Below are 25,817 nucleotides of genomic sequence, written 5' to 3' on the forward strand. Positions count from 1 at the left end.
ATTATTGATGGGTATCGTATGTCTTATAAATTAATTTTGGGGGAAAACTGGAGAGAATCACAGCTAAAACTTATCCACAGAGCTAAATACGCATTTAACATAAAATATATATTGTGGAACAGGATTCATGACACCTTATGTAACATGATTGATTTGGCTTCATGATCTTCAGAAACCTGCTGGATTTCATGTATGGTTGCACTAACTCACTGGCTCCAGCCTGCTGATCTCCTGACACCTAACGGATAAACAGTAACCAGCACAACTGTCATCTTCGTGTTTACCATTTATCTGTGTCAGTGTTTTACTTCAGCTAACACCTGGAAATATGCCTGAAGAAGGGGACTAGATCCCAGAAAGCTTGCATCATTTAACTCAATTAGTTAGCCATTAAAAGGTATTATTTTTTACAAAATGTTGTTTTTTTCTACCTATATAATTTGTTTGGCTAACACGGGGAGCTAGTCTACTTTAGGGGACCCACCGTAAATCCCCATAGAGAATTTGACCTGTGCTGAAAACGGAGCGAATTTCCGCTTTCAGCTCTTCTAAACCCCCACAAGTTATATATCTATGGAAAGCTGAGAATCTACTCTAACGAATGATGCTATTTTCGGTGAGCAAAAGGTGAAACTCACCGTGTACGAGGTGCCGAACGGCCGCGATCGCGGCTCCGTCGGCCATCTTGGTTCTGTGTTGCTCATATTTTTCTCCCTCCTCATTGGAGGGATTGTTAGCTGGGGGCGTGCCAGAGAGAAAAAAAAAAAAAGTGAAATGTTTTCTACTGGCAATGGCTTCCTATTTACTACTGCGCTGGGCTGCGCTGGGCGGTGTTGTGTGTTGGCAGATGGGAGGGGGGAGCAGGAGGATGTAATTTCCTATCTGTTCGGCACGGTTTAATTTCATTCGGCCAAACTTATTTTTTTTTTCACAGCCCTGAAGGTCGGTAGACATGGTAACTGGTGAGTCTTGTGAGAGCAGTTTCTGGCACGCCCCCAGCTAACAATCCCTCCAATGAGGAGGGAGAAAAATAGGAGGAGCACAGATGTAAGATGGCTGACGGAGCCGCGATTGTGGACGTTCGGCGCCTCGTACACGGTGAGTTTCAGCTTTTTCTCACCGAAAGTGGCACCATTCGTTAGAGCAGATTCTGAGCTTTCCATAGATATATGACTTGTGGGGGTTTCAACAAGCTGAAAGCGGAAATTCGCTCCGTTTTCAGCACAGGTCAAATTCTCTATGGGGATTTACGGTGGGTCCCCTAAAGTAGACTAGCTCCTCTCACGGTACAGAAACTTTTTTGCTACTAACATAAAATATAAAAACCCTCCTTCTCATTACTCTCCGTCTCCAGTATGCCCTAAATGTGCCCTGCCGGAAGCGTATTTGTTCCATTCTGTATGGACATGCCCGGTGATCTCAGCTTTTTGGAACAAAGTAGCACATTATATTGATACAGTTTGCAAAACCAAGCTAGAAATTAATCCGCTATTGATGTTGTTTCATTATAGCCCTCTAAATGTCCCTTCCTCTGGGAATTCCTCGGCACCCAATGCCAGTATATCTAAACTTGCACACCTAATAGTAATGGCCGATCGTAAGGTGAATTTTAACAAATGGATTTATCCTAGTGCCCCTACGGTGTGGGACCTCAAGGAAGAACTTATCCATCTCTTTAGAATGGACAGGCTGGAAGCTCTAACACATAAAAAAACAAAGAAATTTGTCAAAATCTGGAGACAGTTTATTTTGAAGTCTTTCTCCAAAAGAGAATTATTGAGGTTGTGTCTTCCTCCAAAGACACCAAGGGCTTGATTCACAAAGCCGTGCAAACTGTTTAGCACGGGTGTGCTAAACAGTTAGCACGTGAAGTGCCGTTCGCGGACTTTTGCGCGCACAAAGTGCCGCGATTCGCGCGATAGCGGACTTTTGCGCGCGCAATTTGCCACAAATTGCGCGCGCAAAAGTCCGTGATCGCACGAATCGCGGCACTTTGCCCACGCAAAAGTCCGCGAACAGCACTTCACGTGTGCTAAACAGTTTGCACGGCTTTGTGAATCAAGCCCCAAGTGGTATTTAACAGAGCAATTGATGGGTACACTAGGAAAATTAGAGTTGACATAAATGTTGATCTTTCTACAAAAAGGGAAACTGGAGATGACAGGGGTGGGGGGAGGTTAGGGAGGGAAGGGGTTAAAAGTGATTTGTCTAGAATGCAACTTTATCATGGCCAGTGTGATGTATTGTAGGATGACATGCTAATATACCCTTATTTTGTTATACATTCACTGTGTCTTCATGATAAAGAAGTTATTTTATCTTTCTTGTATAACTTTTGATATACTTCTGTAAACAAAGTTTTGGAATTGCTGGACAAAGAGAAAAAAAAAAGATTTAAAGTACAAAGTTTTGCCTCAAAGGTGTTTTGCCTCAGAAGGCTACAACACAAAATCACACTGCCCCTATAGTATAATGAGCTTGCACTAATCTCCAAATTTTAATAGATTGGTCAAGAACAGAACGAGTGGAATTTTTAGGGACAGTATTTCCTTTAGTGCTTTAATTAGTAGATTGGAGAATTTGGCTTTTTAGTAAAAACCCAAACAAAAAATAAACCCTTTGTTTAGTCTAGTCATGAGTTGTTCTGAGTAACTGCTACAGTTTGCTCTAGTGTTTTTGCATCTTTTTGATAAATCAGCCAAATTGTGAACAAAGTATACGGTTTTCTTTTTCCCCACATGGTATGTTAACTTATACCAACTGCTCTATTTCCCATTTGTAAAGAAACCCCAAAATCCTTATGTGCTCAGATACAGTTCATTCTTTCCATGTATCAGCCCTATTTTGTGAATTTGCATCTTTCATTATACTGGCTTTTCACAGGGAAATCATGCATAAATGCTGCACCATTAAAGTGTATTGATAGTATATAGGAGGTGTTTGCCGCTATTGAGAAACCACATGAAGGTTTTTGATTGCTTAAAGGATACCAGAGCCTAAACACAGATGAGAAACGGGGGGAGCAGGCATGTATGGTGAGCTGTCCTGGTGCTCACCGATCTCCCCCCGTTCTCCTGTCTGCCCCCTCCTGTAGCTGCAATTGCCCCATTGCCCCGTCTTCTGGTTGGCCGAGTCGGGAGCACTGTGGCTTTCTAGCCAGGCTGCACGCGAGCTATAGCATGCAACCTCTGCCGGCACACGTACATCAGTACGGAACCCCTTGCCGGGAAGCATGCGTGTGACGTCACACGCAAGCGCAGAGCAGTCCCGACCGGGGGGGTTCCGTACTGATGTACACATGCCGGCAGCAGTTGCGTGCTACTGCACAAGTGCAGCCCGGCCAGAAAGCCGGGCTGTGTTTGGGCTCTGTTATCCTTTAACCCCAATGCCAAATGAATACCCCTAACATCACCCAAGGCAATTTCAAGGCCAAATAAAACTTAGACAGGGAGGAAAAACTTTCTCCACACCCACCCCTCCCCCCCCCTCCAAACCCATGATTTAAAGGGAACCTGAAGTAAGAGGAATACCAAATCTGTCATCTTCATTCCCTTATAAACCATGCCAGTTGCCTGGCTGTCATGCTGAGCTTTTGGCTTTAGCTGTTTTTTCAAGTCACAAAACTGCAACAAACATGCTGCCAGTGGAGTCAGGCCATCAAGCATATAATTTCCATGTTCATTCTGGGCCAGTGACTTATAGTAAGCGATTGACTATCAGAACAAAAATCATGCAACTGGCACTGTTATTACAAAATGAATATCTATATTTCTCTAAATTTGGATTCCCTTTAATCTGGGTCCATCTATAGAAAGTTTTCAACTTGCGCAGTGTTTTGCAATGAAGAGTTAAAGAGGAACTCCAGTGAAAATAGTGTAATAAAAAAAGTGCTTCATTTTTACAATAATTATGTATAAATTATTTAGTCAGTGTTTGCTCATTGTAAAATCTTTCCTCTCCCCGATTTACATTCTGACATGTATTACATGGTGACATTTTTACTGTGGGCAGGTTATGTAGCTGCTGCTAGTTGTTTTGGCCGTTGGAGACAGCTGTAAACAGCTATTTCCTGTCTGTGAACCTTGTTACATTGTGGCAAACTGTCAAAGTACCGCGGTCCTCAGAGCTTCTTGTGGGAGGGGTTTCACCACAATATCAGTCATACAGCGCCCCTGATGGTCTGTTTGTGAAAAGCAATAGATTTCACATGTAAAAGGGGGTATCAGCTACTGATTGGGATAAAGTTAAATTCTTGGTTGGAGTTTCTCTTTAAATCTTGCAGTGTGCATAGTGTGTCAGGGCATCCATGAATATGATCACAATTAGAGATGGCTTGAACGGTTCGCTGGTGAACGGTTCCCGGCGAACTTCCTGTGGTTCGCGTTCGCCAGTGAACGCGAACGTTTCTGGAAGTTCGGTTCGCCCCCATAATGCACCATTAGGGTCAGCTTTGACCCTCTACATCACAGTCAGCAGGCACATTGTAGCCAATCAGGCTACACTCCCTCTGGGAGCCACTCCCCCCCTTATAAAAGGCAGGCACCACCGGCCATTATACTCACTCATGTGCCTGCAGTAAATAGAGAAGGGACAGCTGCTGCTGACTCTCATAGGGAAAGTTTAGTTAGGCTCTTGTAGGCTTCTTAGCTTGCTCCTTGCTGATTCTTATTGCTAAAAAAGCACCCCTCGACAGCTCTTTTGAGAGCTAATCTTGTTCTTGTGATCTTGTTTTGTGTGTGTGTGTGTGTGTGTGTCCCACAGACACTTATGTTGCATAGACAGCCTTGGTAATTCCTACTGTGTGTGCCACTGCCAGGCCCAGCACATTCAGTGACTACCTGTGTGTGTGACAGGTGCACATTGTAATACCCATTACTGCTTATACCTACCTACCTGTTGTTCACAGTGCACCCACCTACCTACGTGAGCTAAGCGCACGCAGTGTCACTGTGCCTGTCCGCTACCTGTCTGTGTGTGACAGGTGCACATTGTAATAGCCATCACTGCATATACCTACCTACATGTTGTTCACTTCAGTGCACCCACCTACCTACGTGAGCGCATGCAGTGTCACTGTGCCTGTCCGCTACCTGTCTGTGTGTGACAGGTGCACATTGTAATACCCATTACTGCATATACCTACCTACCTGTTGTTCACTTCAGTGCACCCACCTACCTACGTGAGCGCACGCAGTGTCACTGTGCCTGTTCGCTACCTGTCTGGGTGTGATGTGTGTGACAGGTGCACATTGTAATACCTATTACTGCATATACCTACCTACCTGTTGTTCACAGTGCACCCACCTACCTATTTGAGTTGAGCGCACGCAGTGTCATTGTGCCTGTCTGCTACCTGTCTGTGTGTGACAGGTGCACATTGTAATACCCATCACTGCATATACCTACCTACCTGTTGTTCACAGTGCATCCACCTACCTACGTGAGCGCACGCAGTCTATATGAGTGTCTGGGGGGGTGGCACACCAAAGATAATAGGGTCGTTGCTTCATTGTGGACAGACCAAATGTGATCAGCTCGATAGTCACTGTTCTGTCATTCAGCTACCTCAGCCCGGCGACCACATGGGCTGGAAAGCCGCCATCACCTGCACTTTCATCATGGGGCGCACCAGTCCAGCACAGCCGTCACTACACAAACAGCTGTTTGCATTCACTGCATACCTTTCACTGCATCTTTGACTGCACATTGTATTATACCTGGCAGTCAGTGCATACCTTTCACTTGAATGGATGGCAGACTTGCCCTCCATAACAGATTCTCGTTAAAGGATTTAAAGTTGATTCATCTCATATACAGCAGGGCCTCGAAAGTCAAAGTCCTCCTGTATTGTTATTTTTTGGTCACTACCTCGGGACGTGCATGCCATGCCTGCTGCCTTCCTTGGATGTGTGTGGTAGCCGTTTCTTAGGCTCCCACTCCGGACCGTAATCGAACCAGGATTCCCCGGCCATTACCCGTGGTCACTCGCAATGGCAGACTTGCCCTCCATAACAGGTTCTCGTTAAAGATAATAAAGTCAATCAATGTCATATACAGCAGGGCCTCAAAAGTCCTCCTTTTAGTCACTACCTCGGGACGTGCATGCCATGCCTGCTGCCTTCCTTGGATGTGTGTGGTAGCCGTTCCTGCTCCTTTGCCCACAGCGTGCCTGCTTCCTTCGTGGTGGTAGCCGTTTCTTAGGCTCCCACTCCGGACCGGAATCGAACCAGGATTCCCCGGCCATTACCCGTTGTCACTCGCAATGGCAGACTTGCCCTCCGTAACAGATTCTCGTTAAAGGATTTAAAGTTGATTCATCTCATATACAGCAGGGCCTCGAAAGTCCTCCTGTATTGTTATTTTTGGTCACTACCTCGTGATGTGCATGCCATGCTTGCTGCCTTTCTTGGATGTGTGGTAGCCATTCCTGCTCCTTTGCCCACAGCGTGCCTGCTGCCTTCCTTGGATATGTGGTGGTGGTAGCCGTTTCTTAGGCTCCCACTCCAGGCCGGAATCAAACCAGGATTCCCCGGCCATTACCCGTGGCCACTCGCAATGGCAGACTTGCCCTCCATAAAAGATTCTCGTTGCAGGTACTGAACAGCAAGCAGAACAAGTATTTAAAAAAAATAGATGTAAGCTTTAACAATGGTAGAGAAAGAACCGTCGAAAGTTGATAAGGCAGTCAGACTTTACCTGACATCACTGAGTGAGGAAGAGCAATCTCGCCATTGTGCGCACCAGTCCAGTACGGCCGTCACTACGCAAACAGCTGTTTGCGGTGCGTTACACAGTGAGTTTGGTGTGTCAGTGTGAAGCAGTACTCTCCCTGATTGATGTATACACATGCAAGATGTTTTAAAGCACTTTAGGCCTGCAATTTAGCATTCAATGTAATTTCTGTCCTTAAAACGCTGCTTTGCGTCCAATCCAGATTTTTCCCCGGGACTTTTGGCGTTTATCCCACTCCACCATGCCCTCCTCCTGGTGTTAGACCCCTTGAAACATCTCTTTTCCATCACTTTTGTGACCAGTATAAATTTTTCTAGTTTTCAAAGTTCGCATCCCCATTGAAGTCTATTGCGGTTCGCGAAAGTTCGCACAAACCGAACTTTCGCGGTGGGTTCACGAACCCGGTTCGCAAACCAAAAATCGGAGGTTTGGGCCATCTCTAGTCACAATAGACTGTGGGTGTAGCCAAACAGTGGACATAACATAAAACTACATGAATCTAGGTTACATTTTATAGCTACTGCATTAAGTGCACCTGAGATGGGGGGGGGGCAAATGGATTTATACTTACCTTGTGCTTCTTCTAGCCTCCTGCAGTCTGTCAGCTACCTCAATGTCTTTATAGTCCCCTCCGTTGTGTCGCTCTCAGTCCCGGGAAAGTCCGCAACTTGGCTCATTCATGGATTACTGGGCAAGCTCGGTCCAGGCCGCACACCTCCCCGATCTCACATCCGTGGCTGGAAGTAAGCATGCACAGCTCTTAAGACTTGTAACTGAATGCTCCTGGCAATGGGAGGATGATGGAGGAGGCGTTAAATAAACAGCTAAATAAACATACTTACTGGAAGCAATGTACCTCCATGAGATGATCGAACCGCTTCTCTATGTCCCACGTTGCTCTGTTCCTCCACCAGCAAGCGATTTCACTTTTGTGACCCCTGAGGTCACGACACTGCGCAGAAAGCACTGCTCTGTGGGTACAGAGCACACAGAGGTGGGAAAGGGTCGGGTGAAAGGTGGGGGTGAGCCAGAAGGATGACCTGAGGGGGCGGGTGAGAGCCAGTAGGATGGCCTGAGGGACGGGAAAGGGGCCTTACACAGGAGTGCCTCTCCTGCTAAGGATGCTCCTTCCCTGAAGGATTGCCAACAAGCTGTTTATCGGTACAATCCAGGTAGGCTTCTGGGTGCAGGGGTAACAGAAAGCGGCTAGGAGGAGACCCAGAGGCATTCCCTCGGATGGGAACATGCCTCTGTGTCCCATTTGTGCCCATTGTCTCCGCCTCGGGTACATTTTAAATTTTCCATCCTATCCAGGCAGTACTTTCAGCTGATTTTTTTGTCAATATCAATGAAAAATCAATCAATCTGACATTTTGGGGAATCGATTCCTAGCAGATGAATCTGCAAGGAATCAAATGAGAAAATCGATGAGTGTATGGCCACCTTTATATGCATTTCCAAGAGCTCTTCTTCACTCTTTTGTGTTGTTTTACCAAGTCATGTTAGAGTTGCAAGCGAGTACAAAGTGTGACTTTGAATTATAACTAATGAGATTAGTATTCTATGATGTGACATTAGTGGCATGCCCATCACAGAAGGAAGAGTGTTTTCTGTTTCCCTTTGAATAATTAGTCCCAAATGTCCAAGTGTGAATGTTCATTAACAGATATAGCTGTTCTCATGCATCCTGTAATGAAGGAGGTTTTTTTTTTTCTTCTTAGAACAAAAAATGTCCTGCAGAGCATGGAATTAGTTGTGACTTTTAGATGAAATATGCAGTGTATTCAAATGCGTACATGCAAAAAGGGAGTCTGAAAAAAAGGGTGCGGTATATAGACGAAAATATACGTTTTTATCTAAAACAATATTGTTTGTTTATAGCCTACAAATGAAAATCAAGTGCTAAATATGTTGAATTAACGGAAATGAAATGGCAAAATACCATCTATAACTAAAAACAATATTTACACTTGTATTAACTATAGTAATACAATTGTAGATATTACAGGTATTTTACTGCAACTATACCTAACTGTACTCTCACACAGATTTCTCCCTATCCCTAACCCTAACCCCCAGACCCCCCCTTGGTGGAAATATGCATAATTTAACAAATTGTATATATTACATATATTTTACTGTAATTTTACCTAACCCTACTCTCACACAGAACCCTCCCTGTACCTATCTCTAATCCCTAGACCCGCCTGGTGGTGCCTAACCCTAAAACTCCCCTGGTGGTGCCTAACTCTAACCACTCCCTGGTGGTGCCTAACCCTAAAACCTTCCTGGTGGTGCCTAACCCTAAAACCTTCCTGGTGGTGCCTAACCCTAACCACCCCCCTGGTGTTGCCTAACCCTAAACCCCCCCTGGTGGTTCCTAACCACCCCCCTGGTGGTGCCTAACCCTAAAACCCCCCTGGTGGTGCCTAACCCTAACCCCTCCCTGATGGTGCCTAACCCTAACCACCCCCTGGTGGTGCCTAAGTTTACCCACCCTCCAGTGGTGCCTAAACCTAACCACCCACCTGGTGGTGCCTAAACTTAACCATCCCCCTGGTGGTGCCTAACCCTAACCACCCCTGGTGGTGCCTAACCCTAACCATCCCCACTGCACAAACACCCTTACACACATATAAACAATAATATATTTGATACCGTAAAATACTTCACTACAAATAACATGAATAACATGAATAGAATAAATGATAGATGTTTAATAGAGTAAATAGCCTTAAAATCACGTACACATTAAAAATATTATAAATAGAAAACGTTATATATCTATAATAGAATAAATAGCCCTACAATCACGTATGCAATAAAAATCTTAAACTAACGGTAATATTAAAAATTATATATTAGTAAGTTAATAAATCTGAAAGCTATAATCGACGCATTGTAATTCTGAAAAAAAGGTTAATACCAAAAGTGATGTATTTCTAATACAATAAGCTTGAAAACGATATTTAAGCATTATACATATGAAAACGAATTTTAAAATTATTACATTTGTAACTTGTTACACTCTTGAAAGTAAAATTTAAAAACGATAAAATAAGTTAAACTAAAGTCAAAATGAATTTGTAAACAATATTTGTAATAAACCAAAACACAGTTGACAAGGGAGCACTGAGCTAATGTTAATGCTTTTTATTATAGATTTATATTGCAAAAAAGGACATACTGACAAACATATAAAAATTCCCCCATAGATAAAACCAATATAGATCAAATGGCCTTGCTAACACGTGTCCCTGCATAGGAGTGCATTTCCTATATGACTGGGTTTCATACATTCATGTAATTTTCTTCAGGCCCAAGCTGATCAATAGTTGTGACATCCAGTGACAGAGTAGGCTCTAAAAGAATCTTCAGGGCTGCCCCCGCGTGCGTAGATAAGCACACCTCTAAACAACTGACGCAACCACTACTGACACATAGTGAACCAATGCCAAATCTCAACCGGCTTACTGCAGCAAGCACATGCAAACTTATGGCTATTTCATAGCCCACTCACGTGTAGTGACAGTAGGACACTTTCTCACCGCGTGATTCCTCACTATTCAGACAAGCTGATGTGGTGCAGGAGCTTGTCCACCCATTCCTGATGGGGTACGGGCATTCACTTGGCCGATTCCAGGGCTTGAAGTCGGCAGACGGCGGGAGGAAGGTTGCGGAGGCACGGGGGACAGATGCCACGCCCACCAGTCAGCAGACGTCACGTACCACATGACGCGTTTCATCTAATCAGGACTTCATCAGACGTCCATTATTTGTAATAAACCTTATTCTATAAATGAAAACTTTTGTTAACACGATCCCTACAACCGCTATTTCTCGGGCGCCCTAATTTCCTATCTGGCACCCAAAGGCAGATATTTTGCATTGCAGCCTATGGGTGCGCCCTATTTGTCCATTAGCCATATGCACCCTTTTTTACTGATTCCAGTAAAAAAAGTCTATTAAATTTAGTACTACATAAAGAAGACCCCTCTCTTGCTCACACTGAAAGAGCTTTGTGCAGAAGATAAAACCAAAAAGTAGACAGAGACAAAGGATTAGATGTACATTTTGAGAGAAAAAAAATCAAATAAAATGTAGATTTTTTTAAAAAACTTTTTATTAAAAAATGCATTGAGCTATACTGTATGATTTCCATAACAAGGGGACTCAAAGCTTTCTGCCCAAGGGACACCACATGAGGTCTTATGGTACATTCACACAATGGGCCTGATCCAATTCCCCTTTTCTCTTAAATTTTCTCCAGGGGAGCCCCTAGGCATAGGCAGTACAGGCCATTGCCTAGAGTGCCATTGGTCCTGGGGGCGCCATGTTGTTGGATTAGGCCACACCCCCTGGATTAAGTCACACACCCTGACTAAGCCCCACCCCCACATGTGTTCTATTACTTACTTCTGCTGCATCTGCTTAGCGTAAGTTACAGGCAGCTGCCACTGTGTCCCTTTGTGCCTTGTACATCCTTTTCCCTCCCTTTGTGCCTCCTTCTGTCCCTTTTGTGCCTCCTTCTGTCTCCTTGTGCCTCCTTCTGTCCCCTTGTGCCACCTCTGCCTCCTTCTGTCCCTGTGCCTCCTTATGTCCCCTTGTACCTTTCTTTGTCCCCCTGTGCTACCTCTCCCCCCTGTTCCTCCTTCAGTCTCACTCTGCCTCCTTCTGTCCTCTTGTGCCTCCTTCTGTCTCCCTTTGTGCTTCATTCTGTCTCCATGTGCCTCTTCAGTCCCCATGTGCCATCTCTGTCCCCTGCACCATCTTCTGTCCCCCTGTGCCTCCTTATGTGCCCCTTTGTGGCTTTTTCTGTCTCCCTGTGGCTCTGTCTGTCCCCCTCTGCCTTCTTCTGTCTCCCTGTGCCTCCTTACATCCCCCTCTGCCTTCTTCTGTCACCCTTGTGTGCCTCCTTCTGTCCCCCTTTGTGCATCCTCCTGTTCCCCTTTGTGCCCCTACTTTCTCCCTGTGCTTCCTTCTGCCCCCTTTTACAATTGTTTTGGGTAAAACACTGCCATATACTTTATTGGGGGGTGTCACCACGGGGTGGGGGGTATGGGTGTGGTTGGAGGCGCCACAGGTGTTCTCACCTGGAGTGACAAAATGGCTAGAGGCGAACTCATTTTGGCCAGCCTTTGGGGAGAAAGGTACGCTTGGTGAAACCACTTACCATGCAAGAGTTTATCATGGGATGCAATAACCACCCTGGAAAAAAATTCTTCACGCTCCTCCCAATTTTCTTGCGATATTGTGAGATCAGCCGCCAGCCATTTTTCTCTGGTGTTTTGAATTTTTTGAGTATTGCTATATGTCATTAAAAAGTTATAAAGAGTAGATACTTGTTTGGTCTTTTCTTTTTTTAATAGCATTGACTCAATGTTTGAGGGAACTTATAACACTCCAGATAGACCTAGTTGTGCTTTAACCACCTTAGCGGTATGGACGAGCTCAGCTCGTCCATTACCGCCAGAGGGTGCCGCTCAGGCCCTGCTGGGCCGATTTTGATAAAATAAAAAGCAGCACACGCAGCCGGCACTTTGCCAGCCACGTGTGCTACCTGATCGCCGCCGCAGCGCCTGCGCAGCCGGAACAAATAGTTCCGGCCAGCGCTAAGAGCTGGATCGGAGGCGGCTGACGTCAGGACGTCGGCTGACGTCCATGACGTCACTCCGCTCGAGGAAAGCCAAACAAGGAAGGCTGCTCATTGCAGCCTTCCTCGTTACTTCTGATTGCCGGAGGCGATCAGAAGAACGCATTCGGAGCGCCCTCTAGTGGGCTTTCATGCAGCCAACTTTCAGTTGACTGCATGAAATAGTTTTTTTTAATTTAAAAAAAACCCTCCCGCAGCCGCCCTGGCGATCTCAATAGAATGCCAGGGTGGTTAATTGCATGACGTAATTGGAAGTATCTAAAGAGAGCCTGTCTAGGGAGGCCATATTCAGCTTTTAATACGCCGAAGTCTTTAAAAATCCCTCCTTGAAATAGCTGTGAGATATACAGTGGCTTGCAAAAGTATTCGGCCCCCTTGAAGTTTTACACATTTTGTCATATTACTGCCACAAACATGAATCAATTTTATTGGAATTCCACGTGAAAGACCAATACAAAGTGGTGTACATGTGAGAAGTGGAACGAAAGTCATACATGTTTACATTTTTTTTTTACAAATAAATAACTGCAAAGTGGGGTGTGTGTAATTATTCACCCCCCTTTGTTCTGAGTGCAGTCAGTTGCCCATAGACATTGCCTGATGAGTGCTAATGACTAAATAGAGTGCACCTCTGTGTAATATAATATCAGTACAAATACAGCTGCTCTGTGACGGTCTCAGTGGTTGTCTCAGTGAATATTGGGAGCAACAACACCATGAAGTCTAAAGAACACACCAGACAGGTCAGGGCTAAAGTTATTGAGAAATTTAAAGGGATACTTAAGTGAAAATCAAAGCCTTGAACATCCCACGGAGCACTGTTCAAGCGATTATTCAGAAATTATCATAAGAGAACAGAGGTGCCAGCAGGATAAAAGGTAATAAAAAATGTTAAAAATTTGCTGGGAGGCAGTGGTGGACTTACCTCCGGAAAGCAGACTCAAAATGCTGTCTGAATTAAACAAATACATTTATTATTGGTACCCCAAAAGATGCAACGCGTTTCGCAGGCACAGCCCGCTTCATCAGGCAATAAGATAGGGGACAAACAGTAGATCATCAGTAGCACGAATAGCGTCTCTGTGTCTGTGTTGACAGAGGCGCTATTCTACTGACGAGCTTCTGTTTGTCCCCTATCCTATTGCCTGATGAAGCGGGCTGTGCCTGCGAAACGCATTGCATCTTTTGGGGTACCAATAATAAATGTATTTGTTTAATTCAGACAGTATTTTGAGTCTGCTTTCCGGAGGTAAGTCCACCACTGCCTCCCAGCAAATTTTAAATTTTTTATTACCTTTAATCCTGCTGGCACCTCGTTTCTCTTATGATAATACTGTGTCCACCCCTGGTGGAGGGGTGACCTACCCCTAGTTTTCTGATCTACAGAGAGCGACATCTTAATCCTGAGTAAGGACAGGTCTAATCTCCTCACCTGCATCTACAGTGGTTGCTTAAGAGGTAACCCATGTTTGTGAGTATATTCATCTCACACTTACATTTATCCAAGGGATTCCAATACATACTACAGTATATTGGGCTCCCAGTGTTTCTTATTGATCATTCAGAAATGGAAGGAGTTTTGCACAACTGTAAACCTATCAAGACAAGGCCGTCCACCTAAACTCACAGGCCGAACAAGGAGAGCGCTGATCAGAAATGCAGTCAAGAGGCCCATGGTGACTCTGGGCGAGCTGCAGAGATCTACAGCTCAGGTAGGGGAATCTGTCCATAGGACAACTATTAGTTGTGCACTGCACAAAGTTGGCCTTTATGGAAGAGTGGCAAGAAGAAAGCCATTGTTAACAGAAAAGCATAAGAAGTCCCATTTGCAGTTTGCCACAAGCCATGTGGGGGACACAGCAAACATGTGGAAGAAGGTGCTTTGGTCAAATGAGGCCAAAATGGAACTTTTTGGCCAAAATGCAAAACGATATGTGTGGCGGAAAACTAACACTGCACATCACTCTGAACACACCATCCCCCCTGTCAAATATGGTGGTGGCAGCATCATGCTCTGGGGGTGCTTCTCTTCAGCAGGGACAGGGAAGCTGGTCCGAGTTGATGGGAAGATGGATGGAGCCAAATCTTGGAAGAAAAGAGAAAACCTCTTGGAGTCTGCAAAAGACTTGAGACTGGGGCAGAAGTTCACCTTCCAGCAGGACAACGACCCTAAACATAAAGCCAGGGCAACAATGGAATGGTTTAAAACAAAACATATCCATGTGTTACAATTGTCCAGTCAAAGTCCAGCTCTAAATCCAATCGTTAATCTGTGGCAAGATCTGAAAACTGATGTTCACAAATGCTGTCCATCTAATCTGACTGAGCTGGAGCTGTTTTGCAGAGAAGAATGGGCAAGGATTTCAGTCTCTAGATGTGCAAAGCTGGTAAAGACATACCCTAAAAGGGGGCCGAATACGTTTGCAAGCCACTGTATGTAATATTGTGTTTATACCAAAATGCTAGGTCTGGTATAGAGTGCAATTCAGGGAGGTTGGTATTTCCCCCTAGTGGAGAGTTTTGGGATACATATTAAGTGGGTTCACCAAGCAGTTTACGAGATCTTTTATACATCTTTATAGAGTTCTGAATAATACTAGTTTCTTTATGTCCACTTGACAACCTATATCTGTATATTGCACCACAGAGTGACTCGTAAGAACCTGCTATATCCGCTTCTGTTGCTAGACTGGAGTCTAGTCTATCCCCACTTAGCCACCCCTTAATAGGGACTAGCTGTGCAGCTAAGTGGTATCTGAAAAAATTGGGGACTGCTAGGCCTCCTTGAGAGGTATTCAATTGCAGAGTGGATATGGCTATACGGGGTGACGATCCTGACTAGATAAAGGATACAATTACAGAGTCAACACATTTAAATAGTGTCTGTGGTATACATGATGGAGCCATCTGGAAGATATATAATAGCTTAGGCGCCACTATCATTTTTGTAACGGATATTCTACCACAGACATTGAGAGGAAGGGAAGACCGTTTTTTCAACTTAGTTTCTACCTGCTCCAAGGCTGGGATGAGATTGGTATCTATAAAGGGCACTGTGGGGCGATTGATCCAGATACCCAAATACTTAAAACTTTTTACGACTTGTAGTTGTGATTTTGTAGTGATTATCTGGGCATCAAACACGTCTAATGGGAAAAAAACTGACTTAGACCAGTTGATAGAGAGACCTGAGATTTTATAAAAAATTTCATAAATTGTGAGCACCGTTTCCAATGTAGGACCTGGATCCGCCAAATATAATAACATATCGTCTGCATAGAGAGATATGCGCTCTTCTACTTTATTTATTTTGAGGCCCTGTATATTGGGATTAAGGCGTATAGCTTGTGCCAGGGGCTCAACTGCCAGGGAAAATAGGAGTGGCAACCTTGTCTAGTCCCTCTAGCAATAGAAATGGTTGTGGATATTAAGGAATTGACTCTAATTTTTGCCCCACTTTTATTATAAAGTATCTGAAACCAGCATTGAAAAGCCTCTCCAAATCCCAATTTCTTGAGAATTGCTGCTACATAGGGCCATTCGATAGAATCGAATGCTTTCTTAGCATCTAAGGAGAGAATTATTTTCGTTCCAGCATTTTTTATGTAGAAATTGTAGATTTGAGAATAGTAGTCTAATATTAAGTCTGGTTGAGCGACCAGGGATAAAGCCAGTCTGATCGGGGTGGATGATAGAAGCTATATGGTTATTTAATTGAGTGGCCAGTATTTTAGTTATGCGAGCTCTGCTTAGTACATCAGAAGACCAGCTTATTAAATAAAGATTTAATAGTCCAAAAAAAGTGGAACAGTGCAGACAAAAATATATAAAAAAATATTTACAAAAAACACAGTAAAAGGTACAAAGGCACAAAACAAGACAGTTTGCAAAAAAAAACAAAAAACGGGAATCAAATGTTACCAGCATGAAGGTCTGAACTTGGTTTTGCTGAAGGACGCAACTTGTCAGAAACCAGGGTAGTCATAGCTTCTTGCTATCTCCTGGGGAACTACAAGTTCTGAATCTTCCAAGCTGATTTTTTTATAGCATGAAGCATAACCCGGGGCTACAAGTCCAGAAATAATGTAATTTCCTCAGACGGTTTACAGAGACCTCTGTAACATCCCAGCTTGCTGTTATATGCAAATTTCAATGGTTCCTGTTCCACCAGACTCTAGACCAATTGTGTATATTGAGTTCAAAGCAATGCAGACACCTTCCAAGTACATCAGGAGATTCAGGACAAATGGTTGGCTCATCATTTAATTACCTGCTTCCTTGTTGGAGGCTGGTACAATGTCCAGGTGTCAGTGGCCTATTCAACTTATCTGGTCTATTCAAATTAGATTCACAGAAAGATTCAGATTTTCCCTTCCAATATTGCTTCCTACTTTACCCAGTGTCCAGATGACAATTATTTCCAAAGCCCGCTGCCAGACTGGCTTCTAACAGACATACACATATGAGATGTATGAGTGCATAGCAGACATAAAATGAAAAAATACGGCTTTCACGAGATACACGGTCAAAAATGACTGCTATATTATATACAACATCACAGGCGGTTTCTGGCATAAGAGATGATAACATTATCTTTTGTTTACATTACTTTGTCAGCATAGGCGGACTGGCCCGGGGCCGCCTCCTTCCACTGTGTTTCGGGCCGCCAGCTGAAGAGGAGGGAGGCCCGACTTCTTTCCTCTTTCCTGTCCTGCTCTAAGGGCCTTTGTGTCCCCCATCAGTAGAGGCTGCGGTAATCGGTATCACCAGCACCTGGCTGGTGAGAGCCCGACAGAGACTCAGCGGAGCAGCCAGCATCACTTACACGCAGGCTGTTCACACAGCTCGTCTACTTCCTGCTGCCACGCCCCCTGTCTTCCCGGGTAGGCAGCGGTAGTTTTGAAGGGTCCCCTACAGCCTGGCCTGCACCAGCATGTGAACTCACCCGGCCAGCAGTGAGTGAATCTGCTGCAGGGTGAGTGGAGACAGAACTGCTGCAGCTGCGAGCTCCTCTGGGAAGAAGGGAGAGGCAGGACCTGCACAGCGCTACATCTGACTGTGTAAGTTGGCACACTGTAGATAAGCTCGATTGCCCGCAAGTCCTTATCTCTTCTTCTCTTATCTCCTATTTTAACTAGTGTGTGTGTGTGTCTTCCCCCTCCTCTCCTGCTCTTTCCTGTCTCCCAAATACATGTCTGTGCCAAACTGGACATAGGAAACCAGCAGGTCCTGGTGAGATCTCCCTGCAGTCTGTGTATCCTCTCTCTCCCCCCCCCCCCCCCCTTGTCTGTCCTTGTTAATCTCTCCCCTCATCTTTCTTCTGTCCCCCACTCTTTCCCGTATTTCTCTCCCTGTTGTCTTATTTTTATGCATCTGTCTCCCTCTCCATCATTCACTTTCAGTTTCCATCATTCATTTTCTCTCTCTCATACTGCAATATACACACACTCTACAATACACACACACACAATGTATATATGACATATGTACTATATATATATATATATATATATATATATATATATATATATATATATATATATATATATACATATATATATATATATATATATATATATATATATATATATACGCACACGCACCTTATGCAGCACCTTACAGAGTAGTCACATCACTTGTCCTCAGGGGAGCTCACAATCTAATCCTTACCACAGTCATGGTGTAAAGTCCTACCATGTTATTTTTATGTATTTATATAGCACTGGCATTTTCTGCAGAACATTACAGTGTACATAGTCATGTCACTGATGATGTCAGAGGAGTTCATAATCTAATCATGCTGTAGTCTAATGTTATGCCGTACACTTATTATTATTATTATTATTGTTATTTATTTATATAGCACTGACATCTTTTGCAGCACTTTACAGAGTACATCGTTATGCCACGTCTGACCAGGGCTGTTGAGTCAGAGTCGAGGAGTCGGTTTCAATGAACTGAGGAGTTGGAGTCGGATGATTTTTGTACTGACTCCACAGCCCTGCCACTGACTGTCCTCAGAGAAGCTCACAATCTAATCCTACCATAGCCATACTCTTATGTCCTACCATATTATTATTATTATTATGTATTTATATAGCACTGACATCTTCTGCAGCACTTTACAGAGTACAGTCATGTCACTGACTGTCCTCAGAGGAGCTCACACTCTAATCCTACCATAGTCCTAGTCTAATGTCCTGCCATATTATTATTATGTATTTATATAACACTGACATCTTCTGCAGCACATTACAGAGTACATAGTCATGTCACTGACTGTCCTCAGAGGAGCTCACAATCTAATCCTACCATAGTCCTAGTCTAATGTCCTACCATATTATTATGTATTTATATAGCACTGACATCTTCTGCAGCACATTACAGAGTACATAGTCATGTCACTGACTGTCCTCAGAGGAGCTCACAATCTAATCCTACCATAGTCATAGTCTAATGTCCTACCATATTATTATTATGTATTTATATAGCACTGACATCTTCTGCAGCACTTTGCAGAGTACATAGTCATGTCACTGACTGTCCTCAGAGGAGCTTATATGATTGCATGTATTGCTGCTTTACACTATATATATATTTGCTCACAAAAAGATATGGATTTGCGCTGGCGCTGCAGTGAAAGGGCCTCTAGGTTGCGTTTCCCCCCAGGCCTAAAGGCCCCAGTCCTCCCCTGTTTGTCAGATACATATAGTAAACATTAGCAAAATGCTGAAACTGAGCTCCCTCTGCTTCTAGAATGTGTGCATCTGAGAAGTGATTACTAGATAGATTTTAATATATAAATACAGCAGCTATGCAATAAAATGTAAAGGCAGCTTTTAGAGCAGATAAACTGTACTTTGGGAATTTATAATTTGTAGACAGACAATACTGATTGTGCACAAAAGCAAATATGATACCTGTATGGGTAATAAAAAGTAGGAATACACATTTTTATTGAATGTTATCTCCGAGTTTTAACCCACTTTAAAAACTGCATTCTGAAAAAAAAATAGGTGAAAAAGTACCGTCAAAATTATTCTAAATATTTTCTTGCTTGCTGGTTGTTTAAAAAGCACTTTATTTATAATGTGAAAATTTCTCCTAGGAAAAAAATTGAATTCTCTCATCGCGAATGTAAAATGAAGCCCAATCATGCCATCTACCTGATGGATCGCACCCCAATCGCGGGGGAATCATGGCACTGGAAATGAGGCAGAAACGCAATTGCGATTGTAGAAAAGAGCCCTAAGGTTCACTTTGCTACGTCATGAATTTTTCAATATCTCCACTGCTGCTTTAACCTCCTGGGCGAGACAATAATATCGCCAGGGGGCGGCACTAGCTACATGATAGCCGCTGTGCAGCGGCATCCCCCCACCCCTTCTGATCGCCTCTGGCGATCAGAGCAAACAGGAAATCCCGTTCAGAGCGGGATTTCCTGTTTGGCTTCCCCCGTCGCTATGGCGACGATCGGGATGACGTCATCGTTGTCAATGACGTTGTGACGTCAGAGGGAGTCCCGATCCACCCCTCAGCGCTGCCTGGCACTGATAGGCCAGGCTGCGCATGGGGTCGGGGGGGGGGGTGGCGCGGCACGGTGGGTAGCGTCGACTCAGCACAGAGCGGCGGCGATCGGTATATACACGCAGCTAGCAAAGTGCTAGCTGCGTGCAACAAAAAAAAATTATGCAAATCGGCCCACCAGGGCCTGAGAAATCCTCAGCGGCGGCTTACCCCGAGCTCAGCTCTGGATTATCGCCCAGAGGGTTAAAAACTGCTACAAAAATAATGAAAAGTTTGGGATTTTAAAGTGAACCATTAATGTGATGAGCTGTAACAGCAATGTGCCTCTGAAGTGATAGTCATATACCAATGTGGTCAAATGGAATATAGAACCGTGCCAGATGAGATAATATACATTATGCAACCTGCTAGTAATACCTACCAGCTGGAGATTGTCGATCTGGCACTAGCAGGCTCCATATGGATTAGTCAAATGAATTTTAGCATTATAAACCAACATTTATTGCTACAATCCTGATTGCTGTGTTGTGTAGACACAGAATTCAGTTAGTATATGGTATCAAAGTGTGCTCTTCCACACATAGAAATAGGTCTATTGCCCTTTTCTTTTTCTAGTTTTCATTAAAGAAAATCTGAGGCAAAAATAAACTTATGAGACATTGGGGTTGATACACTATAACAAATAGCGTGCCGTATCAGAGTTAGCATGTCTTTATCGGAGTAGCATAGCAAGAGCTATGAACTTAGAGATGGCTTCGAACCTCCGATTTTAGGTTCGCGAACCTCGAATGCGAACTTCTGCAAAAGTTTGGGTTCGCACGAACTTCGCGAACCGCAATAGACTTCAATGGGGAGGCGAACTTTGAAAACTACAAACATTTATGCTGGCCACAAAAGTGATGGAAAAGATGTTTCAAGGGGTCCAACACCTGGAGGGGGGCACGGCAGAGTGGGATACACGGCAAAAGTCCCGGTGAAAAATCAGGATTTGATGCACAGCAGCGTTTTATAGGCAGAAATCACATTGCATGCTAAATTGGAGGCCTAAAGTTCTTTAAAACATCTTGCATGTGTATACATCAATCAGGTAGTGTAATTAGTATAAATTCAATGATAGTGCTGCGCAAAGTGGTAATGATACTAAGATGTACTCCAGGCTGCAAGCAGTGTCCTCTGTATAGGTGTTGTACAGTATACTTTAAATGATCCAATACTGCTGCGCTTGCATTTCTCAGGACTCCAGTGAGCATATGTGGAAAAAAAGCACAAAGAAAGGGGACATAGGGTGTAACGTAAAGCTACTTCACCCTCTGTGCAAAGCCACACACTACCAGGAAAGGTGACTGAGCCCCAAACGCACCAGAACTTCCACCACCTCTCCCTATGGATTGGCTGCTCACCCTCACTTTTCTTGTCAATACACACAATCACCGGCAGCCATTGCCATCAATCATGAGATCCTAGAGTCAGTATAAAGGTAACATAGCGTAATCCCGTTTATTAAAAATTAAAAACCCTGCTAAAAATTATGCTTACAGAATCAATTCTTGACACATTGCGTATTATAAACAATACTGCACCACAAACATCAGCGCGTCCGCTGGCCGGGTGGAGTGAAAAGCCTCGTTCCCTCAGCGTCTGTGCGTGCGTCCAAGCTCCGCCCTACGCGTTTCGTCACGGGGCGTGACTCATCGGGGGCTGGACGCACGCCCAGTCGCCTCTCACCTTTATTCAATAGGACGTCTTCCCCGCCGCCTATCATAGCGGCTAGCGAGTATACGTCACACTAAACATACAAAAGCATATATCCCACATATCTCCGGACTCCGTAAAAACATGTTAGAAATACCCATCCACATATCCCACAGATCTCCGGAGTTTCGCAACCCCCAGTCTGTCGTATACATTCATGCAATTTGCAACCATCCGGATTCTGTTGTCACTACTCAGATAATCTATACAACTACACCAGGCTCCGGAATTCCATTATTCCAACCCTCAGAGTGCATTAATAGCACCTGCAGGCATCCGGAGTTCCGCAATACCTGACCTCAGAGTTTATAAATGAGCCATCCATGATACACTCTACCCTCCATACAAGAGTACCGTATACATAGGCTACATATAATACTACCCACTATAAAATCCACATATATTAAATAGCATCACTAAATATGGCATAGTAACATAAAATTCATCTATCTATTATATATGACAGTGCCAGCAAGACATCCTAAAGATGTCATGCGCACAGACTACATATCTGCTGGATGCCAATATGTTATAAAACCAAATACTAAACACCCCCCTCCTCCTCCCCCCAAAGTGAAGGCCAGAAAGACCAAATATCATAGGTTAACTAGTCCATCCAGGAGATATCAGTCATTATTAATAAAACAATTAATGTCAACTTCTATGTTAAGACCCTCAGGGGTGAGTGAACGTAGCGTATAAATCCATTTGGTTTCCATTTTGCTCAACTCCCGCACCCTATTTGATCCTCTCCAGGATGGTACCAACTTATCAATTGCACAGTATTGCATCAGAGTCGAGTCACACCCATGCTCTTGTCTGAAGTGAGCAGACACACTGTGGTCCTCATGACCTTTTCCGATCTTATATATATGTTCAGAAATACGTTTCTTTAAAGGTCTAGTAGTGCGTCCAATAGATTGGAATCCGCAAGTGCACCAAATCAGATATACTACATGGTGGGACCCACATGTCATAAACGATCTAATATCATATTTTCTTTTATCCGTATATGATATAAATTCAGATGTTTTCCTGGCCACCTTAAGTTCACACCCTCTGCAGGCTCCACACGGAAAGAAACCTGGTCTCTGCCAACCAGTTAGACTATGTGCAACCGGCGGGTCCACGCAACTTGGCACCAAGTGATCTCGTAAATTAGGGGCCCTGCGAGCTATGAACTGGGGGCGTTCTGGTAAGCCTCTTTTTAAAGCCGGGTCCGTTAACAAAACCGGCCAATGTTTTAAAATTACCCGTTCCACCTGTTTAAATTGAACAGAAAAATCTGAAATGAAGGCTGTATTTACCTCAGTCTACGACCTCATCATCCATCTTATTCATCAATAACCTCTCTCTATCCATATTTTTCACATATTCAACCATACCATTAATCTCCGCCTCCCCGGGGCTCAGTCACTTTTCCTGGTAGTGTGTGGCTTTGCACAGAGGGGGAAGTAGCTTTACGTTACACCCTATGTCCCCTTTCTTTGTGCTTTTTTTCCACATATGCTCACTGGAGTCCTGAGAAATGCAAGCGCAGCAGTATTGGATCATTTAGTGTAATTAGTATACAGCTGTTTGTGTAGTGACGGCCGTGCTGGACAGGTGCGTGCCATGGCGAGAGTGCAGGTGATAGCGGTTTTCAAGCCCATATGGTCGCCGGGCTGAGGTAGCTCAATGATAGAACAACAGTGACTGTCCAGCTGATCGAATTTGGTCTGTCCACAATGAAGCAACCAACTTATCTTGGGTGTGCCCCCCCCCCGACACACTCATATAGCCGGCGGTCATTGCTTCATTGTGATACGAAAGCCCCTTCACCGCGGCAAGGTAACGATCACAAAGGGGAATTGACACATGTACATGCCTTTTGTTTTGTTGTTGCAGCTGCAGTGCAGCCAGAAAAATTAGGCAGGCATGTACACGCACCAGAAAAAATTGTTATTGGTTTTGTTAGCGGCCGCTGCTAGCTAAATTTCAGGACTCCGTCTGGAGTCCTGGACTAGAGATTTTCGGTTCACGAATCGCAAATTTTCGGTTCGCGAATCGCAAACGTGAACTTTTGGTTCAAAAGTTTGGTTTGCGCGAACTTCCGCGAACCGCAATAGACTTCAATGGGGAGGTTACCTTTGAAAACTAGAAACACTTATACTGGCCACAAAAGTGATGGAAAAGATGTTTCAAGGGGTCTAACATCTGAGTTTTTGCATGGATGAGTGGGATAGATGCCAAAAGTCCCGGGGGAAAAAAATCTGGATTTGACGCAAAGCAGCGTTTTAAGGGCAGAAATCACACTGAATGCTAAATTGCAGGCCTAAAGTGCTTTAAAACATCTTGCATGTGTATACATCATTCAGGGAGTGTAATTAGAGTACTGCTTTACACTGACACACCAAACTCACTGTGTAACGCACCGCAAACAGCTGTTTGTGTAATGACGGATGTGCTGGACTGGAGTGCAGGCCGTGGCGGTTTTCAAGCCCATATGGTCGCCGGGCTGTGGTAGCTCAATGATAGAACAACAGTGACTGTCCAGCTGATCAAATTTGGTCTATCCACAATGAAGCAACGACCTTATTATCTTGGGAGTGCCCCCCCATGTACATGCCTTTTGTTTTGTTGTTGCAGCTGTAGTGCAGCCAGAAAAATTAGGCAGGCATGCACACACACCAGAAAAATTATTATAGCGACCGGTGCTAGCAGCGGCCTTAAAAATTCAAGAATCCGCCTGGTGTCCTGGACCCTGTAGGTGGTGGCGGAGAAGGCAGTCAAGCGGCCTGCAGGGAGAGATGCTGTGGGGAGCGACTTAGTCTTGGGGCAGGCAGTCACATGGCGTGCAGGCAGAGATGCTGTGTGTGGGGACTGACTTAGTCTTCGGGCCGGCAGTAGCCCTCCGGTATCCATGCCTCATTCATTTTGATAAAGATGAGGTACTGAACATTTTTGTGACTTAGGCGACTTCTCTTCTCAGTGACAATGCCCCCAGCTGCGCTGAAGGTCCTTTCTGAAAGGAAGCTTGAGGCAGGGCAAGACCGAAGTTGGATGGCAAATTGGGATAGCTCTGGCCACAGGTCAAGCCTGCACACCCAGTAGTCCAAGGGTTCATCGCTGCTCACAGTATCTACATCCACACTTAAGGCGAGGTAGTCGGCTACCTGCCGGTCCAGGCATTGGTGGAGGGTGGATCCGGAAGGGCAAAGGCGAGGCATTGGACTAAAGAATGTCTGCATGTCCGACATCACCATGAGATCACTGGAGCGTCCTGTCCTTGCCTGCGTGGACATGGGAGAAGAATTACTGGCAGTGGTACCTTTATTGTATTGTGCTGTGACATCACCCTTAAACGCATTGTAAAGCATAGTTGCCAGCTTGTTCTGCAAGTGCTGCATCCTTTCTGCCTTCTGGTGATTTGGAAACATCTCCGCCACTTTGTGCCTATACCGAGGGTCTAGTAGCGTGGCCAACCAGTACAGCTCATTCCCTTGAGTTTTTTTATGCTGGGGTCCCTCAACAGGCTGGACAGCATGAAAGACGCCATCTGCACAAAGTTGGGTGCAGACGTACTATCCATCTCCTCTTGCTCTTCCTCAGTGACGTCAGGTAAGTCCTCCTTCTCCCCCCAGCCACGAACAATACCACGGTAATGTTGAGCAGCACAAGCCCCCTGCGACCCCTGCTGCGGTTGTTCTTCTGCCTCCTCCTTCTCCTCCAAAGAAACACCTTCCTCATCATCCGAGTCTGACTCCTTATCCCCACACGACTCTTCTTCCTCCTCCTCCTCCTCCCCCCTCTGTGCTGCTGCAGGTGTTGAGGAAACATCTGGTTCTGATGAGAATTGATTCCACAATGCTTCCTCCTGTAACTGATCCTGTTCACGCTCCTCCACAGCTTGATCCACCACTCTACGTACAGCACGCTCCAGGAAGTAAGCATACAGGATCAAGTCGCTGATGGTGCCTTCACTGTGACTCACCAGGTTGGTCACCTCTTCAAATGGCCGCATGAGCCTGCATGCATTTCGCATGAGTGTCCAGTTGTTGGGCCAGAACATCCCCATCTCCGCAGACTGTGTCCTTCTACTGTAGTTGTAGAGGTGCTGGGTGACAGCTTGCTCCTGTTCTAGCAGGCAAGAGAACATAAGGAGTGTCGAATT

General features: G+C 44.6%; 1 protein-coding gene across 1 annotated transcript in view; it reads left to right on the top strand.

The window, feature by feature from the left end:
* Window positions 1-306: 306 nt before the first annotated feature.
* Window positions 307-25,817, top strand: part of PCNX1 (pecanex 1) — a 236,810-nt gene continuing 211,299 nt past the window's right edge. Inside the window, exons 1-2 of the mRNA XM_068254088.1 lie at window positions 307-397; window positions 935-1,098. Of these exons, the coding sequence (XP_068110189.1) occupies window positions 1,015-1,098 (84 nt within the window). The 5' untranslated portion in view covers window positions 307-397; window positions 935-1,014. The remainder of the gene's footprint in view (window positions 398-934; window positions 1,099-25,817) is intronic.

Source organism: Hyperolius riggenbachi, chromosome 9, assembly GCF_040937935.1.
Source record: "Hyperolius riggenbachi isolate aHypRig1 chromosome 9, aHypRig1.pri, whole genome shotgun sequence".
Taxonomy (NCBI): domain Eukaryota; kingdom Metazoa; phylum Chordata; class Amphibia; order Anura; family Hyperoliidae; genus Hyperolius; species Hyperolius riggenbachi.